This window comes from Sturnira hondurensis, unplaced genomic scaffold (assembly GCF_014824575.4).
Source record: "Sturnira hondurensis isolate 20B ecotype Veracruz unplaced genomic scaffold, ASM1482457v3 Scaffold0020184, whole genome shotgun sequence".
NCBI classification, from domain to species: domain Eukaryota; kingdom Metazoa; phylum Chordata; class Mammalia; order Chiroptera; family Phyllostomidae; genus Sturnira; species Sturnira hondurensis.
This window is the reverse complement of record NW_028092815.1, coordinates 3,097,166-3,118,253: the sequence shown is the minus strand read 5'-3', so window position 1 is coordinate 3,118,253 and position 21,088 is coordinate 3,097,166. Positions and strand designations below refer to the sequence as shown.

Genomic DNA, 21,088 nt, shown 5'->3' with positions numbered 1-21,088 from the left:
CTCCATCCACTCCCCTTGTTGCTAACCCTCCATGTGGTCTCCAATTCTGTGGCTCTGCTCCTGTTCTAGCTGTCCGCTTAGTTTGCTTTTGTTTTAGGTGTGGTTAATAACTGTGAGTTTGCTGCCCTTTCACTGTTCATATTTTTTATCTTCTTTTTCTTGCATAAGTCCCTTTAACATTTCATGTAATAAGGACTTGGTGATGATGAATCCTTGAACTTGACCTTATCTGAGAAGCACTTTATCTGTCCTTCCATTCTAAATGAAAGCTTTGCTGGATAGAGCAATCTTGGATGTAGATCTTTGGATTTCATGACTTGGAATACTTCTTTCCAGCCCCTTCTTGCCTGTAAGGTCTTTTTTGAGAAATCAGCTGACAGTCTGATGGCACTCCTTTGTAGGTGACTGTCCCCTTATCTCTTGCTGCTTCTAGAATTCTCTTCTTCATTTTAATCTTGGGTAATGTAATTATGTGCTTTGGTGCATTCCTTGTTGGGTCCAACTTCTTTGGGACTCTCTGAGCTTCCTGGACTTCCTGGAAGTCTATTTCCTTTGCCAGACTGAGGAAGTTCTCCTTTATTATTTGTTCAAATAAGTTTTCCACTTTTTGCTGTTCCTCTTTCCCTTCTGGTAGCCCTATAATGAAGATGTTGGACATTTAAAGATGTCCTGGAGGTTCCTAAGCCTCTCCTCATTTTTTTTTGAATTTTTGTTTCTTCCTTCTTTCCTGTTTGTTTGTTTCTTTTTTTCTTTCTTCCTTCTGGTCAACTCCCTTGATTTGAGTCCCAGTTTTCTTTCCATCACTTTTGGTTCCCTGTGCATTTTCCTTCATTTCACTTAGTGTAGCCTTCACTTTTTTATCTAATTTGTGGCTGAAATCAACCAATTCTGTGAGCATCCTGATCACTAGGGTTTTGAACTGTACATCTGATAGGTTGGCCATCTCTTGGTCGCTTAAAAATATTGGTTGTGGGGCTTTGATTTGTTCTTCCCTTTGAGCCATAATTTTGTTTGTCTGTTCATGCCTGTTATGTATGAGGGGCGGAGTCTTAGGTGTTCACCAGGGCGAGGCAACCCAGTAGCTGGCTTGTGATGCTGTACACGGGGGCAGGGTCAGAGAGGGAAGACTGGCACTTTCTCCGCTCATATTTCAGTCCCTTCTGTCCTCCCCCCAAGCAAACTGGGCCCTTCTGGTGCTGGTTCCTGGTTGGGTAGGCTTGTGTATATTCTAGGACCCTGTGGGTCTCTCCAATGAGCTCTCCTGTGAGGCTGGGAGTCTCTTCTGGCACCTCAACCCCACAAGTGTTTTCAATCAGTGCTTTTAGGCTTTATTTCCCATCACTGGGGTTATGCGGTCTCTCTCAATGCCTGTTTTCCCTGGTTTATATGTGTGTGTGTGTGTGACTGCAGTCTGCGGCCACCTTGTGCGCCTCACTGGGTCTGCTTGTTTCCTCCCCGTGCCCACGGTCTGCTAGCCCTGTACTGCCTGCGTGCCCAGGTCCACCAGCAACTGCTTTTATCTGCCGCTACCCCTCTGCCAGCCGCCGACTCCGCCCCTCTTATCTTTTTGGATGAATGGTTGTTAGACTTCTGTACAGTTCAGTTTTCTGTCTGTTCTGGTTTCTAAATCTTTGTTGTCCTTAATTTTGGTCGTGGGAGGAGGCACAGTGTTTCCACCTACGCCTCCATCCTGGCCGGAAGTCCTAAGATTTTTATTTATTTTTAGAGAGAGAGGAAGGAAGGGAGAAGGAGAAGGAGAGAAACATCAGTGTGTGAGAGAAACATTGGTTGCCTTTTACATGTGCCCCTAACTAAGGACCCAGCCTACAACCCAGGCATGTGCCCTAACTGGGAATTGAACCAGTGACCTTTCAGTTTGGGGGTGTTACCCAGTCCACTGAGCCACACCAGTCAGGGCAATTACACAGGAAATATTAATAAATATTTCTTAGGAAAATAAATTATCTTGATGACTGATTTCCTGTGTAATTTTCAGGAAAGGAAGATGGATCAACCTAGTGGAAGGAGTTTTATGCAAGTATTATGTGAAAAATACAGTCCTGAAAACTTTCCTTATCGCCGTGGTCCTGGGATGGGAGTCCACGTCCCAGCTACACCTCAGGGCTCTCCTATGAAAGGTAAGAAAAATGGGACCTACAACGTTTATTTGCTGGAGCTTACTTAAGATATTAAACCAGAATAGTAACTTTTTGTAAATGGTTTTCCTTATTTTGAATTATGAGTCAAAAGGTCTTTTTCCCTTTTCATGATTTCAGTGTTTTGAAAATCACGAAAGGACCTATTTTTCTTCTGATTGGCCAAAAAGCATTTTATTTATTTATTTTTATAAAGAGGGGGAGGGAAGGAGAAAGGGAGAGAAACATTGATGTGAGAGAAAAACATCGATCAGTTGCCTCTTACATGTGCCCTGACCTGGGACCCACCCACAACCCAGACACAATTGAACAGCAGCCTTTTGCTTTACCAGATGATGTCCAACCAAATGATGAGCCACACCGGTCAGGGCATGGGCAAGTGGCATTTTAGTTGCACTCATACATAGGGCAAGAACAACATTTGAGTGATAATATTTCAACTACATATTCTTTCAAGGAAATGGTAGGCTGCAAGACACTATAAAACTGTACTCTCCACAGCCTAACAACCTAATTGAATTTCAAGAGTTACACTTAAAAAAAAAATAGAACACCAGGTAGTTTATAATGAGCCAAATGAATGGCCCAGTGATTGGAAAAAGAAGTTTAGAAGAGAGTTAATTAATATGATCAGAAAAGGGTTCAAAGTTGTGTGACTGGAACTGACCCTTTAGGAATGTAGAAGCTGGTTAGAGAGGAGATAAGGACCGTCTAGAAGAGGTATTATGTATGAGCAGAGATCTACAACTAGAGGTGTGCAGGTTGTGTTTTTGCTTGCATTAAGCTAACTTAATGTTGTAATTAACATAAAGTCCTTTGTAATTATGAGAGGCTGTTATTGAGCATGTTTGAGTTCTTGTATCCAGAGGTCACTGAGCATGTTTTGTTTCTCAGTGCAGCTGTCATATCACTCCATGTTAACTGGAACAGCAGAAAGAAGGAGAATTCTCACTTGGTCATTGTTTTCAGGATCCATTCTCATTCTGAAAACTGATACTGATAAATACTAAGTTTGAAAAAAAATCATGTAATTTGAGGCCTTCATTAATAAATATTACCTCTGTGAGTCCTTGTTTCATAGCAAATAGGGAAGGAGTAGTTGAATTCTCACGTTTATCCTTAATAGAGATGGTAAGTGATGTTATTGACACGTGGGACAGAAGTAGTATAACAGAGACTAACTTTAATGGTTTGAGATAATTTTAAAAGGTGGAAATACATACCAGACAGAAAAGAGCTATCCAAAATGATGCTTTTGAACTAAATTTCTAAAATGAAAGAATTAACCTGATAAGGTAACGGTAGTCAGATGTGAATCACATAGAGCTCGTGTTCAGAGGACAAGGTGATAGCATGGATGATGGGGTAAGCAGTTCTGCTGGGAGGGTAAAGCCGACAGGACTTTTTTGGTCGTACTGGTCCAGTATTTCCATGTCCTCCTTGTTCATTTTTGAGCCAAACTATCTCCTGGTTCACATTTGACAATTTCCACTTAGAAGTCAGAACCCTTGGATCCCATCACAGTCTCTATCTTCTAGGTCCTTGTGTAGTTTCCCACAATTTGATTTTGACCCCTGGGGCTGAGCTTGTGTAGACAAGAATTAGGCTGACTTCGAGGTGTTGTGCTCTCCCTTTGATTCAGACCGCCTCAACCTCCCCAGTGTCCTGGTGCTGAACAGCTGTGGGATAACCTGTGCAGGGGACGAGAAGGAGATCGCTGCCTTCTGTGCTCATGTGTCAGAACTCGACCTTTCTGACAACAAACTGGAAGACTGGCATGAGGTAAAGTTTTAGAGTGCTGTGTTTTGATGGAATGTGACTAAAATCATTGTATTGTTTATATTGTTAAGTATTCTGCTGAATTCAACTCTCACTTGAGATTCTTGTTCATGTGTCTCAAAATAAATGTTTCAGCTCTTCTTATGGTAATATTTCAGTAGACTTGGTTATTGCTAATTTGTTTTTTATCAATGTGAAAAGCACTTTATTCCAGGCATCAAAACGTTGATAAGACTACAGACATTTAGACTGCTAGAAATGCATTGAATTTTCCACTGTTACACTAGTTTATACATCCTATATATACTTATTCTCTATTATTACTTCAATGTTTATTATTATAGATTTATGTAAAATTGCTTGAGGTTAAAACTAAGATTATAAAAATATTCTTGTTACTGAAATGTATTCCATATACATTAGAATGTTTTCTTATTTTATTGTCTCTTTGGTGGTTTAATATAACTGATGTCTTTTGATGTCAGAGTAACTCTAAACCAAGTACACAAATAAGGATAAAACATTCTGTCTTGTTATTATACGTATTACTACCTGTCTGATTATAGACAGGTAGTACCTAATTACCTAATAGAAGCTACTCTTAAGAATAAGGAAAAATAGTTTTTCCTACTTGATTTTCTTTTCTTGCCATAATTTAGGCTCTTATTCCTTGCTTGGAAAAGCTTTTTAATGGGTTATCCTGCTTCAGTTTTATTCTGCTTCCTCTAAACGTCTTCCTCTAAGTGACTAAATGAAGTATGGTTGACTCTCTCCTGTGTGAAGTCCTTTAGCTGTGTTTTACTGCACAGAAGTCAAAGTCTGAACTCTAGGTGTGGCCCTCCATTGTGTGGTCCTTGGCCATTTCCAGAGCTCTGTCTTTACCTTGAATCCATGTTTCTTCTTGCAGCTCATGATAAACTTTTGACATAAGAGGCTACTTGCTTTAAATTCATTCTGAATCTGTTGCTCTTCCTGTATCTTTCAAGACTTGGCCCAGGCGGCCTTTTCTCTGTGAAATTTTCCTCACTATCATACAGGTGGAGCCAAATATCCTGCTGTATCCTGCTGATGTGAAAGGACCTATCACAATGGGCTGCAATCTCTTGTTTGCTTGAGGAAAATGAGCTTATTCACTGTAGAGATTTTTGTCTGTTTACCATCAGCGCCCAGCATACTAGGTGTTAGGGTGGGCAGGGATAGGAGGAAGCTCCAGCTGGAGTTTGCCAAAGGCTGGACTTTGCCAAGATGGACATCCTCACAGTAACCTGAGTCCGAGGAAGAGACCACCAATGCTATATCGCTACTTTGTTCAGAGGGCACCAATCCCCAGCTCAAACAGGGAGACAACGAAAATAAAACCCCACTACATTCCCTGCTTGGGCGTGGCTTCCCCAGCCTCATTCTGCAGACCGGGGAACCTCACCCCAGTGCACAAACCCCAATAAAGCTCTTTATTGCCTACTTTATGGCTGATTGGTATTTCTTTCTCGGTGGAGCCTAAGAAAACCTTTCACTAGGCACCAAATGTGTGTTGAATTCATTAATGAATAAATTATTTTATCTTAAGGATTGATCAAGAAGATCACTGCTTCAACTCTTGTGATCTTAGGAAATTCACTTAATTTTTTAGTGGTTTTGTTTGCTCATCTGTGAGACAGGATTGCTGATGAAATCAATCATTGAGACACTTTGTAGATGTTAAATGCTCTACAAATTCTAAAACAGCTTTCTTTAAGAAAAATCTATCTGTAACCTACTTTTCTTCAGCTTTTCTTATATTTATTATTTTTGAAGTCTTTTAACCTGGTAATTGTGCTCCCAGGTGTATTTCCCAGTTCTAGTAAGATGTTTACCAGAATTCTTTGAGAGGCATGTCACTTGATTTCTAAGTGACTAGTTACTATGTGCAGATTTATTAGGCTGTTCCAAAAAAAAAACAAAAAAAACCCACAACTCTATTCATACATGTATATATTTTTTGATGTATTTATTTAAACAACTAGTGTAGTTTACTTTTTAACAAATTAAGAAAAGTGCCTTCTTTGTCCTTTGAGGTTCTTAATTGACATGCGCGCTCTGTCCACATGGAACAGATGGGGACAGAATGGCCTTGGTAACCCCTCCTCCGTGGTTTCTGCTGGTTTCTGCCGTAGTCCCGCTGCGCAGACTCCGGTGGTACTTTCTGACCTGTGTGGTGATGAGTCAGACCCAACCTTCCTCTGAACCACTTCAGCCCCTGTGTGTGTGGCTGATTTTCCCGACTGTGTTTCTGTGGGAGTCTGAGGTTACAGGGCGGTGCTGTGCTTTGACCACAAGCAGGAGTTTTTGCTGACTGGTGGGAATAGTTTGATGGTGATGTGGTTGCCACTTCTGAAGACGATTTTACATCAGTATGGATTAGGACACAGTTGGCACCAAGTAATTCCGCCTTTCCTCTGCTTGGACAAGGATCCATGCGAGGTATTTTTCAGACCACGATGGCATATCTAGCCAGAAGGTCACATTTATTTGTACTCTGCTTAGTCTCTGTATTCCTATATATATGCTCTTAGTTTGTTTTCAAATCAATGTTTGTCGCTGCTACCCTTCAGGTTTCTACTTTCCAGTTTATTTTTGTTTTCATCATTGCTTTGTGTTTTGTCTTCAGCCTTAGGTGTCATCTGTCCCAGTCTTATAGAATATATATCAAACACAGATAGATTGTAGAAATACTGATGGCAAAAGAATATTGATTTTTAGAATTGATTAAACTCTTCACCAGGCTACAAAAGCCTCATCGGTCACAGTTTTAAGACAGTACATTTCAACCCCATTGCAAGCATACCTGATTACCAAAAACACCGTTTGTCTCTGTCCGTGAAGTTTATTCAGCCAGTATTCGATACAGCAGTGTGGAACAGAAACATGTCATTTGTCATTTAGGTGTTTTGAGTGGTCACTACTGCTATGAGGAACTTTTTTGTGACTTAAACTGCTGGCTGCCACATGCCCAGAGACTAAGATAAATGTGAGTGAGGAATGTAACACTGTGTGGAAAGCACAGATTTGTGTCTGTCCTGAGATTAGTCATCTTCGTGTTTTAAAAAAATGCATTTTTTAGCTTTTGACTTGACTTTTTGTCTAACTAGATTTTTGTCTAACTAGTCCAACCCTTCCCAAAGTATCTCCTTTTTTCTGCCTTTGTTATGAAAACCATTTTATAAAAGAAATTACTCCAAGTAGTTGAGAGGAGGGAGGGATTAGCCACAAAGATGAGATAGAGAATAGTTGGATATAAACTACAGGTTGTTCTCTTACAATGCTTTCCCCATTTTTCTTCAAGCTATAATTTCTATTTAGAAGCCAGAGTCGAGGGTCCCCTGTGAAATCATAGAACTGTGGAGACTTCAAAGGAGATCTCAGTTCATCTCCTTGCTTCTGCCCATGAATATTCGCAATTCACTCCAGCTAGAGGAGTTTTTATTCTTTTATTTTTTAATTTTAGAATTTAAAAAAGTCAATATGCTTGCCGTAGAAGCTTATTGAATGTTTGTCAGTCTTTGCAATTAGGATATTTTTCTGCCATAAATAAGTTTACTTATGTAATGAGTATTATATTTTTCAGAATCTTATGATTAATTTAAGGTTACCCTAAAATTCTTTTTTTTTTTTTTTAATTTTATTTATTTATTTATTTATCTTTAGAGGGGAAGGAGAGAGGGAGAGAGACATCAATGTATGGTTGCCTTTCGTGCATCCCCTGCTGGGAGTAGGCCTGCAGGGAACTGGCCTGCAACCCAGGCATGTGCCCTCACTGGGAATTGAACCGCGATCCTCTGGTTCTCAGGCCTGTGCTCAATCCACTGAGCTATGCCAGCCAGGGCTAAAATTCTTAATAATTTTTTCTTTCAAAGAAAATATTTATGTCTAATCATATTATTTTTCCCTCTTTAATTATTAGACAATAGTCCAATTTTATCTTTCTGGAATATTCCAGGGCTAATAAGTCATTCTAAATCTTTATTCTCTTGGACAGTAGTTTACATGCAGACTATGTAAAAGATTACATCAGTATCTGTTAGCTTTGGGAATTCTTTCAGAAATTCCTTCAAAAACACTTAAATTATCAATTTTTAAAAAATACTTAATTACTGATTTTAGGGGGCGGGGAGAAGGAGGAGAAAACAGAGAGAGAGAAATACTGATTCATTGTCTTCGCTTATTCATGGGCTTTGCGTGTAGGCCCCACCAGGGACTGAGCCCGCAGCCGTGGCGCATTGGAACTGTGCTCTCACTAGCTGAGCTGTCTGCCAGAATGAATGATCCTGACAGATAAAAAATCCTGCCAGGATTTTTTATTATTTCGCTCTTTGTTACAAAAATAAAATATGGGGGGTTAGTAAAGGGTTAATCCTTTATTTAACTGAGACTGTACTGTAATTAGCAGTTATTCTTCATGCTGTAGTAGAACCAGGATCCTTCTTCATCTCTTTTCCCTCACAAGAAATAAGTAAACAGGTAGGTGTCACCTATGTGAAAGCCCTTTGCACAGTCAGTGCTCAGGCAGGGGAATGCAGTAGAGGACTATTTGCAGCATGTGGACTGTTTTTGCTGTACTGTGGCCACAAACTAAACTCCAGGTCCTAGCCATACATCACACAAATGCTTCATCCAGCAGGAGAATAATGCAGACAAGTATAAATTCCTGACACTGTAAACTGAAGCCTCATGTATTTGCCCTAAAAGATAGCCAGTTTTTTTCCATTTGTAAAGTGAGGGTAAAGGTGGTATCACCTTGTAAAGTGAGGGCAGGGGTGTCAAACTCATTTTCACCGGGGGCCATATCAGCCTCATGAAGGCCTGATATTGGGCCTTCAACGGGCCAAAATAATTTTAGGATTGTATAAATATAACTGCTCTTTAACTGTTAAGGAGTTGAAATTACATTCAGTCCTTTGAAGGCAACTGCAGGGCTGGTATGGTTCCCGGTGAAAATGAGTTTGGCACCCCTGCTTTAAAGGATTAGTGTTAGCATGAAGAATAGATGAAATAATGTATGTGAAGACCATTCCCTCTGATATACTTCTCAGAACCTTCTTGGAATTGATCTACTTCTCACTGATTTTAGAGTTTCTGAACTGTACCATACACAGCAAGTCTGATGTGAAAGTGCAGATTACTCTTTATTTCTGCCCATAGTTCCCAACACTGGACACCTTTCTGACATTACCTCTGGAGCTCTAAAGAGAACCAGGCATCCAGGTGTCACCAGGAAGCCCGCCCTACCTGTGAAGCTTCCAGTTCAGTCATTCAGCTTGGATCCTAGGAAGCAGTGTATTTTTGAAATTGTAGCAGTGATTTTAAATAAGACATTTAAGTACAATAAACATGATATGACATATAGCCAGGATTGAGGTATTGGTTCATAGCAAACTCATATTAGTAATAGTTGTATTATGGAATGATTTTGTACTGTTAGTTTATTCAATAGACATTAAGTGCCAGTATGCAATAGTGAACTAGGTGAGTACTAGCCCTGCTTTCGTAGAGTTTACATTCTTTGGGGGAATAGGTAAGGAAACAGGTTTCTAAAAGATGAACCAAGCACTGTGTTGTGCTTTACATATATATCGCACTTAACTCTACCAACAGTTCTATGAAATAGATGGGTACTATTTTCTTCAAGTTCCGAATGAGGAAACTGAGATGTGAATAGGTTGAGAAACTTGTCAAACCACACAACTAGGAAGTGTTGGAACCTGGTTTGAATGCAGCTTTTCCAACTCAAAAACCAATGCAAACTATTCTGTTGTTGGCTTTCCTCATGCTCCTTTCAGTTAACCACATTAATGTTTAATGCGTTCCTTGGGCTTTTAGCATTTATTTTATACTGCTTTAGGCTTAGTTCTCATTTTTCGTTCTGGTTGTAGTTATAATTTACTAGTTGTTGTACAGTAGTAGTCCACCTTATCCATGGGGTTTACATTCCAAGACCCCCAGTGGGTGCTCGAAGCTGCTGATAGTACCAAACCCTCTGCAGACTACATTTTCTTGTCCATATATACATACACTTGATGGCTTCTCTTTGGCACAACAGAATCGCCAGCATCACTACTCTTGTGCTTTGGCATTATTATTAAGTAAAAGAAGGATTACTTAAATAACAGTTGATCTGATAACCAAGATGGCCACTAAGTGATGAATGAGTGGGTGGAGACAGGTAGTGCATTCAGCATGGATACACTGGGCAAAGGGATGATTCCCGTCTGTGGTAGGCAGGAGTGGGACAGAGTGAGATTTCATCATGCTGCTCACAGTGGTGCCTGATTTAAAACCTATGACTGCTTTATTTGTGGAATTTTCCATTTAATATTTTCAGAGTATGATTGACCATGGGTAACTGAAACCATGGAAAGCAAAACTGCAGGTAAGGGGGGACCACTGTGTTCTGGGGAGAGCAGTGGCTCTGATTTTTAAATTCTAGGTTTGGCTTTTGTGACTCTGAGACTTTATTTAATGTAAGATGTTGATTATTTGACATCTCTGACTCAGTGTCTTTATTTATTAAAATGAAAATAGTATTAGTCATCTTGCAGGTTGCTTCAGAATGTAGTGAAATTACGTCGGAGAGATGTATCCACAGCAAATAGTTACCGTTAGTAATGCTTAGTTCCTTTTTAAACATTTTTTCCTACCAAATTTCTTGCTAAATCACTAAATTGATGATCATATTTTATTATGTAGTTATGGATGCTTTTTAATATATTTAGCCAATATAGTTTAAAGTTTTAGTGCATCTTTGAGCCAAGCTGTAACTGTTTTCTAAGTGATTATGGCTATGTAGTCAATTTTGAACACCTGAGTTCTTGCTTTGTGGTCTTCAATAAAGTTTTAATTAGCTTTAATTTGTAATAAGGATGGAAGGAAGGAGCTTTTCAAAGAGAATTACATGACCCAGTTTCAGTTCCCTAGAAATTTGTAGCCTAAAATGTCATCTAAACTCCTTTCTCCATTTGTCAAAGAAAATATCACATTAGAACAGAATCAAAAACCTTGTCAAAGGCAATGAGAAAAATCTTCCTGTTGGTACCATTATTTTTCACTTATGACACTATTTCATGGAGAGAGATTAAGTTATTTGCCAAGATTTGTTGAAATTATTTAGGCCCCTCTGTGGGTGCTGTCACTAAACAGAGTTCCCTAATGTGAAGGGCCCTTTGCCTGGAGACAGCCTTACTTGGGCTTTTGTGGGCATGATTGCTGTTTATAGCCTCTGATTACCACCTGATATGCTTCTCTTTTTTCTCCCTAGGTCAGTAAAATTGTGTCAAATGTTCCCCAGTTGGAGTTTCTAAACCTGAGTTCCAACCCTCTGAATTTGTCGGTTTTAGAAAGAACGTGTGCTGGGTCCTTCTCGGGGGTTCGCAAACTTGTCCTCAATAACAGCAAAGCTTCTTGGGAGACGGTCCACACGATACTGCAGGAGTTGCCAGAGTAAGCCCGGAGTGCATGGTGGAGGGACTGAGTGCTCATCTGTGTTAGCACAGAGAGTCCCTGCCGATCTTCCCCCGCAGGAACACTAGAGCTGCAGATATGACAGAGAATGGTTGTAGAATGAAGTGATTACGCCGAGGGTGTGAGTGTAACTTAGTAGTGTTTTTATTGGAATGCTTGTTCAGTGTTGAGTAACACCATGACATAGGATATGTCATTCTTTAGCTAGAAAATATCCCTGAGAAGCACATATCATTCTAGATCAACCCAGCCTTTCTCCCGTTTAATCTTCTGATTACTTGATTTCAGAATTTTGCCTCAGCCCTTTTCTTTAGGAGGAAAAAAAAATCAGTGTCTCTAAAATGTATTAACACCGTGATGATTAAGTACATAGCTGGCCTCATTGGAAATGAACCTGGTATCCTTTTCAATAACTTAAGCAAGAAATTATACTTTGGTCAGTTTAGAAGTGTCTTGTTTGTATCTATCTTTGAATAGCATAAATGTTAGAGGAATTAGTCTGAAAAAAATACGTGTAGCTGCAGTTTCTTTAACTGTATAAAGTATAAATGTGAACATTACCAAAGCCTCACAGACTTTGGTCTCAGTCCACTGAATCCATCTGTTTCTCACTGTCACTCTGAAGAGGTGGGTCTCCTCAAGGCCTGCAGCATCTGGCATGCGTAGAATGGGCTTCAAGATCCCAGTTGTACTTCCTAATCCTACAACCTTTGATAAGCTGATTAACCTCTTTGAGCTGTATTTCCTTATTTATAAAATGGGTAAAATTATATCTACCTTGCAGAAATAGAAGTACAAGCTATAAAGCACCTGACACAGTGTCTGACACATAGTAGGAATTCAATAAATGGTAGTTATTGTGTTATTCTTAAAATTTGTTCATGTTGTTTCTGGAATTTCCTTCCATCTTCTCTCAACTTATGCCCCTCCTTCAAGGTTATGCACCCTTTCCTGATTATTCTAACTACAGTTGTAATTCCATTCCTGTATGAAACACTATGGTACTTGAGTTAGTACTGCTTAATAAAGCACAAAAGTAATTCAGTACTGGGTTGTATCTTTCTCCACTGTTATTCCCAGTGGTATTTTAAGCTTCAGGAAGATGTCTTTATATTTTCTCTACAACACCTAGGAGAGTCTCACACATAGTAGGCACTTGTTTGTTTCTTGAATAAATGAAAATAGATGCGAAGTAGAAAATTAACTGCTTTGAACAGTGAAATATTTCCTTTCTCCTCTGCAGTTTGGAGGAGCTCTTCCTGTGCCTTAATGACTACGAAACAGTGTCTTGTCCTTCTGTTTGCTGTCCTTCTCTGAAGCTCCTGCATATAACAGACAATAACCTCCAGGACTGGACTGAAATACGAAAGTTAGGAGTTATGTTCCCTGCATTAGATACCCTCATCCTGGCCAACAATCATGTGAATGCTATTGAGGAGCCCGATGATTCGCTGGCCAGGTTGTTTCCTAATCTGCGATCCATCAGCCTCCACAAGTCAGGTGAGGTACAGGCTTGTTCTCATTCTACATGCAAACTTATATGCACTTGTGCATGAGTACAGTGAAAGTGTATCTCCTTATCAGTTCTGCCTTCTGATAGGATGAATTTTCAAGAGCAACATGCAGATGCCTATTGATTATCTGAATTTGACATTTTCATGAATCAAGTGGCCTAGCATTACATTAGTTATTTACATGTTTTATATTAAAGGGTGTATTTATGTGTTTCATATACATAAAGTTATGTATGAATGGAATGAAATTAATGTATAATAAAAGGCAGAATAAAAAAAATGTAAGGAATTACAAACTAGACTGTTTTGTCTGGATTTAGGCTAGGGAGTCCTAACCTGCTATGCCTTTCAAATGCTCTTTTCTCTTTTGTCATACTTACATATAATTGATTGCCAGTTTGTTGCCACCTAACTCTGTATATCATGGGAGTGAATATTTTTAGCCTTTTAAAAAATAATTAATAAAATTTATGTTTTAGAGAAGTTTTAGATTCATAGCAAAATTGAACAGAAAGTTCCTGCATCTTCCATGCCTTCACACATGTACAACCTCCCCCGCTATCCATATCCCAGCACCAAAGCAATACATTTGCTACAGTTAAGCCTATACTAACACACCATCCTCACCCAGAGTCCACAGGTGACATTAAGGCTTGCTCTTGGTGTTGTACATTTTGTGGGTTTGAAAAATTTGTAATGACACATAGCTACCAGTGTAGTCTAACAGGTGTCAGTTTCACTCCTCCAACAATCCTCTGCTCCACCTGCATATTCTCCCCTCCTCCCCAGTCCCTGACATCCACAGATCTGTTTACTGTCTCCATAGTTCTGCCTTTTCCAGATACACAGTTGGAATCACACAGTATGTAGCCTTTTCAGATTAGTTTCTTTCACTTAATAATACGCATTAAAGTTTCTTTTATGTCTTTTCATGGCTTCATGGCTTATTTCCTTGTAGCATTTTCATTCTCTAAGGCTAGCCAGTTGTCCGAATGGACTGCAGTTTACCCACTCACAAACTGCAGGAGTCTTGGTTGCTTCCAAGCTTTGGCAATTATTAATAAAGCTGCTGTAAACCTCCATGTGCAGGTTTTTGTGCAGACATAAAGTCTTGGTTCATCTGGGTATATGCCAAGGAAGGTAATTGCTAGATGATGTGGTAAAGGTATGTTTAGTTTTGTAAGAAACTGCCAAACTGTTTTCAAAAGTAGCCGTACCATTTTGCATTCCCACCAGCAATGAACAAAAGCTCCTGTTGCTTCACATCCTTGTCAGCATTTGGTGTTGTCATTGTTTTGGATTTTGGCAATTTTAATAGGTGTGTAGTGGTATCTCATTGTTAATTTAATTTGCAATTCCCTACTGACATATGATGTTGAATATATTTTTATATGCTTACTTACCATCTATGTATCTCCTGTAGTGAGATGTCTGTTCAGGTCTTTTTTTTTGCCCATTGCTTAATCAGGTTATTCATTTTCTTACTGTAGAGTTTTAAGAGTTCTTTGTATATTTTGGGTAAAAGTCTTTTATGAGATGTGTCTTTAGCACATACATTCTCTCATTGTGTGTTTTTTTTCTCCTTCTCTTGACATTGTCTTTCGGCCTATTTTTAAAAATAGCTACATCCAGTAACTAAAAGTAATTAACCCACAACTGAAAAAAACACTTGAATTTGCCATAGAAGTTATAAGGATGGGAACTAAATTTTAAAAACTACTATTTTGCGTAAGGACACTGTTTGTTGCATAACTCAACACCCCTTGAGCTAATTCTCTTCTTCCTTCTGGATGGCAATGCCATTCCGAAGGGAAGAGGGCTGTTGGGACTTGGGATAGTCATGCCCAGACTTCTCATAAGTTGTTTCTCTGCCTTTACTGTTGCGGAAGGCTGCTAGAGCTAGGAAGGAGCTGCGCTCTGTAACGTGGGTTTCATGTGTCGTAAAACTGACTGGTATCATCATTACAGGAATATTGCTCCTACCAGTGTCAAGTATTGACTTGGGTGATACATTTCCTCACAGTCATGGGAATAGTTTTGTTTTGGGACTAAATGAACTTAATTTGTTGCATGTTCTTTTTACTTAAAGGTTCAGGTTTTTCGTTTTACGTTTCTTAAATCTGTTTTCCCTGTCACCAAAACGAGGACAGTATGAAAGAGAGATACTATTTAGTTTTTGGTTCTATTGACCTTGCCCCATATTAGTATTTGTTCAGTAAAACTTGGAGTCTGACAGTATCAACTCTGATCAGTATTTATGTTCTATGAGTCTATAATTTGAAAGAGTTGATCACATTGCTTATTTTCTGTGATCATGAAATACATCCTGCTTATTGAGACCACTAGTTATATTCCACTTGGGTGGAGAGTTAGTAGGTCAGTGGATATTGGAGAGTAAAGATCTCTATTCTCGACCCCTGGGATCTCAGGGATAAAAGAGACTATGAGAAAAGAGTTTAAGCTGTTTAAATGTATTCTCTTCTTTCCTTGGATAAAAACAATTCAGGTCTCTAACTAGTTTACGATTATTTTAACATTTCACATATTATTAATTGAAGTAATTTTTTGCTATGTTTATCTTCTTATTTGTGTCATTTTTTAATTTATTTAAACAACATATTTCTCAAATTAGGTTTGCAGTCCTGGGAAGACATTGACAAACTAAATTCCTTCCCCAAGCTTGAAGAAGTGAGATTGTTAGGAATTCCTCTTCTGCAGCCATATACCACTGAGGAGCGAAGGAAACTGGTGATAGCCAGGTCTGTTGTCCTTATGCTTGCACTTCCCTCCCCCTTGGGGGCCTGGTTATATCAATAAAGGAATGATACATGGTTTAGGAGGGTGTGCACTACAAAGTTGTCTTGCAGTAGGTCTTGTATTTTATTTTTTACACAGTTCTTTTTTAAAATATAGTGAATTAATTACTGAAGCACATAAGCCAGTTGTACTGATTCCCGTGTCGACTTAAGCTGTGCAGTGTGGCACCAGGCGCCTTGTGTGACTGTGGAGTCCTTGAAATGTGGCTGGTCTGAGTGGAAGTGTGCTTGGTGTGTAAACTGTGCATTGGGTTTCAAACACTTCATGTGACAGAGTGTGCGAAGTACCTCATTAGCTATCTTTTAGTGTTGACTGCAGGTAAAAATGATTATGTCCTGCATCCATTAGGTTAAATAAAATATATTATTAAAATTAATTATATCTATTTTACTACTACTCTTTAAAATATAGCTGCTAGAGAATTTAAAATACAGATGTGGCTTTCATTATATTTAAGTTGGACATTATGCAATGAGTTATGGTGATGAAAGTTCAGTGTCTCACACAAAAGTGAAACTTTAAATATTTTTAGTCCTTTTGTTTTATACCACTTTAGTTTGTCAGTGGTTCTATACAAGTAGAGCTGTATCAAATGTGTCCTTTCAAGAGAATAAGACTGGGCTTCAAACCCACAATTTTATTTCCAAAGCTAAATATTTTTAGTATCTTAAAATGTCCTTATTTTGGTTTTGACTTACAGATTGCCATCAGTTTCCAAACTTAATGGGAGTGTTGTTACTGACAGTGAGCGGGAAGATTCTGAGAGATTTTTTATTCGTTACCATGTGGATGTTCCACAGGAAGAAGTGCCATTCAGGTAAAATTTCCGATTAAAGTGTTAGTTTAACAACACTTCTAATGAATATTGAGGCAATTTAAAACCTATTTTTGTAGAGCAAAATCTAATAATTTACCATTGGACCTTTTAGAGGTTACCAGAGATAGGTTATGAAATAAAGATACACAAAAGCAAACCAATTTTATTTCATTTTCCACAGTGTATTTCTTCTGCCTTGTACTGGGTAAGTAAGTATTTGACTGTTTCTGGTAGTTCCCACTCCATACTTCATATCATTGATCCCTTGTAATCCACTTCTCTGGGGGGATGACTTCCCTGTGCCTCAAATTGGTCTCTTTTTTTCACATTATATCTGCATTTAGGATATACTAAGTTCTGCAATTTGGATGATTTGGCAAATGTGTATGAGGTTTAGAGAATATGCAGAAAGGACTGGAAAATAGACTCCAGGAAATATTAAAGTATTTTAGTTTGAGTATGGAGAGAAATGCTGAGGGTTAAATTAGTAACTGCCTTTAAGTATATGAAGAGTATATATATGTAGTTCGGTGAGGAACTACCTTTAATACTGTGTCAGTATAGAAGGAAATGTGACAGATGTGATAAAGGTAAATATAAAAGAAAAGAAGTTCCCAAACAGGTTTCTAGTATTGGTAACTATACTCAGTCACCCATATGCTTACATACTTTCCAAAATGACTTTAAGTATAATTTGAATTCCCATTTAACATGAGGAGATTCAGACAAACAGGATACAGGTTAGGACTGAATGTGTCAAATTACTTGGTCCTCCTGGTAACAAATTTCTGTGATTCTAATTCATTCTTATTAATAAGCATATTCATTTTTCCCCAGTGTTCTCTATTATTTACAGGCTTTGTGGGGGTCAGCATCCATAAGGTTCAACTCATGTTGTATAAAAAGATTTTATGGTATTAGTGTCCAATAGAATTTTAAAGCCTAAGCCTTTAAAAAATATTAGAGGAATTAAGTAATGATTTAGAAGGTAACCTTTTAAAATTAGCTAAGAATAGCCAAGTAGAGAGAAATTGATATTATCATGCCTTTTAATACAACCCAGAAATATTAGGTTCAATGGTATGAAATTTTTTTAGGTGAAAAATGGTCTAATATCTATAGCTTTGTTTGATTCAAGCTAACATATTAGTGAGAGAAGTAAATATTTTAGTTTTGAGTCAGAACCTTCCATTATGGTTTGTTTAACTTCTAGTCTGCTGCAAGAAGTGTGTGTGTGTGTTTGTGTATGTGAATATATGTGTGTGTGCATATATACACACTCAGACACATATGTGCGGTGAATTGTTTTCTGTTTCTGATGGCATATGTATCCCAAGTGGCATTTATGTCTCTGTACTAGTTGGTGTTCTTGAAAAAAGGTCATAGAAATCATCTTTAACTAGGGGAAGAATTTGTTGGAAGGATACTGAGAAACTAAAAGGATTGTTAGGCAGGCTGAAGGACAGGAACTGAGGGAGGCAAGGATAGCCAAGGTTTCAACCCAGGAGGTGTTTTATATACTTCTGCTGACACTCACATCTAGACACTACAGTGCTGTGCTTTACTGCTGGATACTTGCAGCTGTGTCATGGATTTTGATTCCCGATAAGTCTTGAGAGTAATCTCTCACTGATCTTTACTTTACTCTGTAAGTGTCAAAAATATGCATCTGACCAGTTGGTTGGCTATATCAGCAGAGTATGTGCTCATACTCTGTTTCCCAAAAGATAAGGAGAGAGATTATCTGCTCCACTTTGGCTTCTGCAGTGAGGTAGACTTGGGACTTTTTCCCAACTAGAAACAATTCAGCAAAAAGAATACAGTGATCCCTCACCTATTGCAGGAGTTACGTGCCAGAGACCCCTGCAATAGGTGAAAATCTGAGAAGTAGTGGCATTATATTGATTTTATTATTTATATATATTTTAAGGCTTTATAAGCCCTCCCCACATACCTATAAACCTTTCCCACTCTCTTACTAACCTTTCCCAAACTCTTATAAACATTTCATATGCGCTTAAACACTATCTACACTCTTAAACCTACGTAATTTTAACAACATATAAAATTCTATATGGGTACTCACCAGTGAAGTGTACAGTCGTCCCTCGCCATATCGCGGTTCACTTATTGCAGCTTCACTGTAGCATGGGTTTTAAACTATTCAACACCTATATACACATCTTTTCCCTGCAGTTACATTTAAAAAATTATTCTTACCTGCTCTCATGTATTCCTTGTACAAATCATTTTACTGTCTCTGAAATTAGATTACCCATTTATTCTAATCCTAAGCAGTCTCATTGATTAATTACAGTAAAAGATGCATACATTCAAGGATTCTAATTATCACTTTGGAGATCCAATATGGTGTTAGAGCAGGTGGAAGATAGACTCAGCTCCTCCCAGGACCAAACTGGAGTTACAACTGAAGCAGAGCAGTCAGCTTGAATAACCACTGGCTAGCTGAACAGAAGTCTCATAACTAAGGATTTACAGAAGAAGGCACATTGAGACTGGTAGGGAAGGGCAGAACACCCATGTGCTGTGGTTGAGAATCGAGAGGATTATCTTATCTGCAAAGGTCCTCCTTGAGCAGTGGCAGGTCTCAACCCCATACCATGTTTTCTAGCCAAGGGAACTATTACTCGGGAGAGGAGTCCACATAATATCTGGCTGTGAAAAACAGTGGGGATTTCATCTGCCATGATAAGATGGGAGTCTTCTAGAAACTCACTCACCCTCTAAAAGGGCCAGGACAAAAAAAATATCATTCATGGCCACTCACCCTGGGCTCTAGGCTCTAGGCCAGCCTAGGCCTGTGGTACAGACTCTCTTGGAAGGCCCTTGAGGGGGCTCATTTCCCCACCTACCCACTGCTTGCTCACCACACACCCCCAACTGGCACTACCATTCCTGTGTAGAGCCTTTACTTCACAGAACCAAATCTTGGTCTGTTTCAGTTTGATGAACTCTACTGGCTTTACTCTGAAAACTCCCTGAGGCTACAAAGGTTCACAGGCTTTAGGCTGGTGGCAACCGACCTCAATATACCCTGAGACTTCTGTTGAATGCCCTCAGAAGCAGCAATATTACCAAGATTGAATCTGTGTCAACCTGGTGAACATTACTTTTACCTGGTAATTCACTGAGACCTGCCTCACATAACTTGCATACTGCCTGTGGCTCCTTCAGTGACTAAACCTAACAGGTAGTCCACAGGTAGAGGCCTATTTCCAGGTAGCTTGTTGCCTTTTGCTGACGTGCCCCCATCCTAGTACTGGTGGAACCCAAATTGGTATGGAGCTTGGCTACTCCCATGTACACCCAGGCCCAGCAGAGGCAGCCACAAACTGTGGATTGTTTTGTAGCTCCAAACAGGTAGCCCAGGACCAATCACAGGCAGTGTCTGACATTGACCTGCACCAAAGTGCCTTCTAAGAGATCCGAGAAGTAATATGCTGTGTGGCTACCTTGAGATATCAGAGCACAAACCAGTTAGCTTTTCAAGCTGAATACCAAAAGGGAGATCTTAGCAGGCACCACACCCTGTTGCATGAATTCCACTTAGTGGGATCAGCTCTTGAACAGAAGCTAGTACACTGTGGTTGAGGTCAGTCCTCACAGCCAAACTGAGAGTCAACCCTTCCCATGGACAGGATGGGCCAACAGCAGTCAAGACTCAACTACAAAAGGAGGGCTTATGTATCCTACCCAAGCAACAATGTTGCTGGAGCACCTAACTCAAGTAATCAGGAAGACTGCACCATTGAGCTTCACAGGCCACCTACTACCTAAGGCCACCCTGCCATGGCTGGGAGGTAATACACAGAAAGAAACACAAAGAGGCAGCCAAAATGGAGAGACAAAGAACATGTCCCAAATGAAAGGACAGAAGAAATCCCCAGAAAAAGAACCAAATGAAGTGGAAGCAAGCAATCTACCAGATACGGCATTCAAACCAGTGATTGTAAGGATGTTCAAGGAATTTGAATGGATGAGCTAAGTGAGGACTTAAGGAGATCATGAACATATAAAAGGACATAGAAACCGTAAAAAAGAACCACTAAGAAATGAATACTGTATCTGAAATGAATAATACACTGGAAGGCATCAGCAGTAGATTAGATGAAGCAGAGCATTGAATCAGCGATTTGGAAGACAAGGTAGCAGAAAACACCCAGTCAAAGAAGCAAAAAGAAAAAAAAATGCGGAGGGACCTCTTGGACAACATAAAGTGTTAACCACATCCATATCATAGTATTACCAGAAGGAAAAGAGGGAGAGCATAGAACTGAGAACTAATTTGAAGAAGTAATGACTTAAAACTTCTCTAACCGGGTAAAGAAAAAAGATACTCAAGTCTGGGAAGCACAGCAAGTCCCAGTAAAGATGAACCCAAAGAAGCCCACAACAAGACACATCTTAATTAAAATGGCAAAGGGTAAAGCAAAAGAGAAGATATTAAAATTAGCAAAAGTATGACAGTTATGTACAAGGGAGTCCCCATA

At 39.2% G+C, this 21,088-nt stretch overlaps 1 protein-coding gene across 2 annotated transcripts in view; it reads left to right on the top strand.

The window, feature by feature from the left end:
• Positions 1–21,088, top strand: part of LOC118975235 (tubulin-specific chaperone cofactor E-like protein) — a 200,603-nt gene that overhangs the window by 3,721 nt on the left and 175,794 nt on the right. For both annotated transcript variants that reach the window (XM_037029070.1, XM_037029068.1), the window contains exons 2-7: positions 1,997–2,138; positions 3,799–3,938; positions 11,227–11,408; positions 12,673–12,929; positions 15,576–15,702; positions 16,461–16,577. In XM_037029070.1, the coding sequence (XP_036884965.1) occupies positions 1,997–2,138; positions 3,799–3,938; positions 11,227–11,408; positions 12,673–12,929; positions 15,576–15,702; positions 16,461–16,577 (965 nt within the window). The remainder of the gene's footprint in view (positions 1–1,996; positions 2,139–3,798; positions 3,939–11,226; positions 11,409–12,672; positions 12,930–15,575; positions 15,703–16,460; positions 16,578–21,088) is intronic.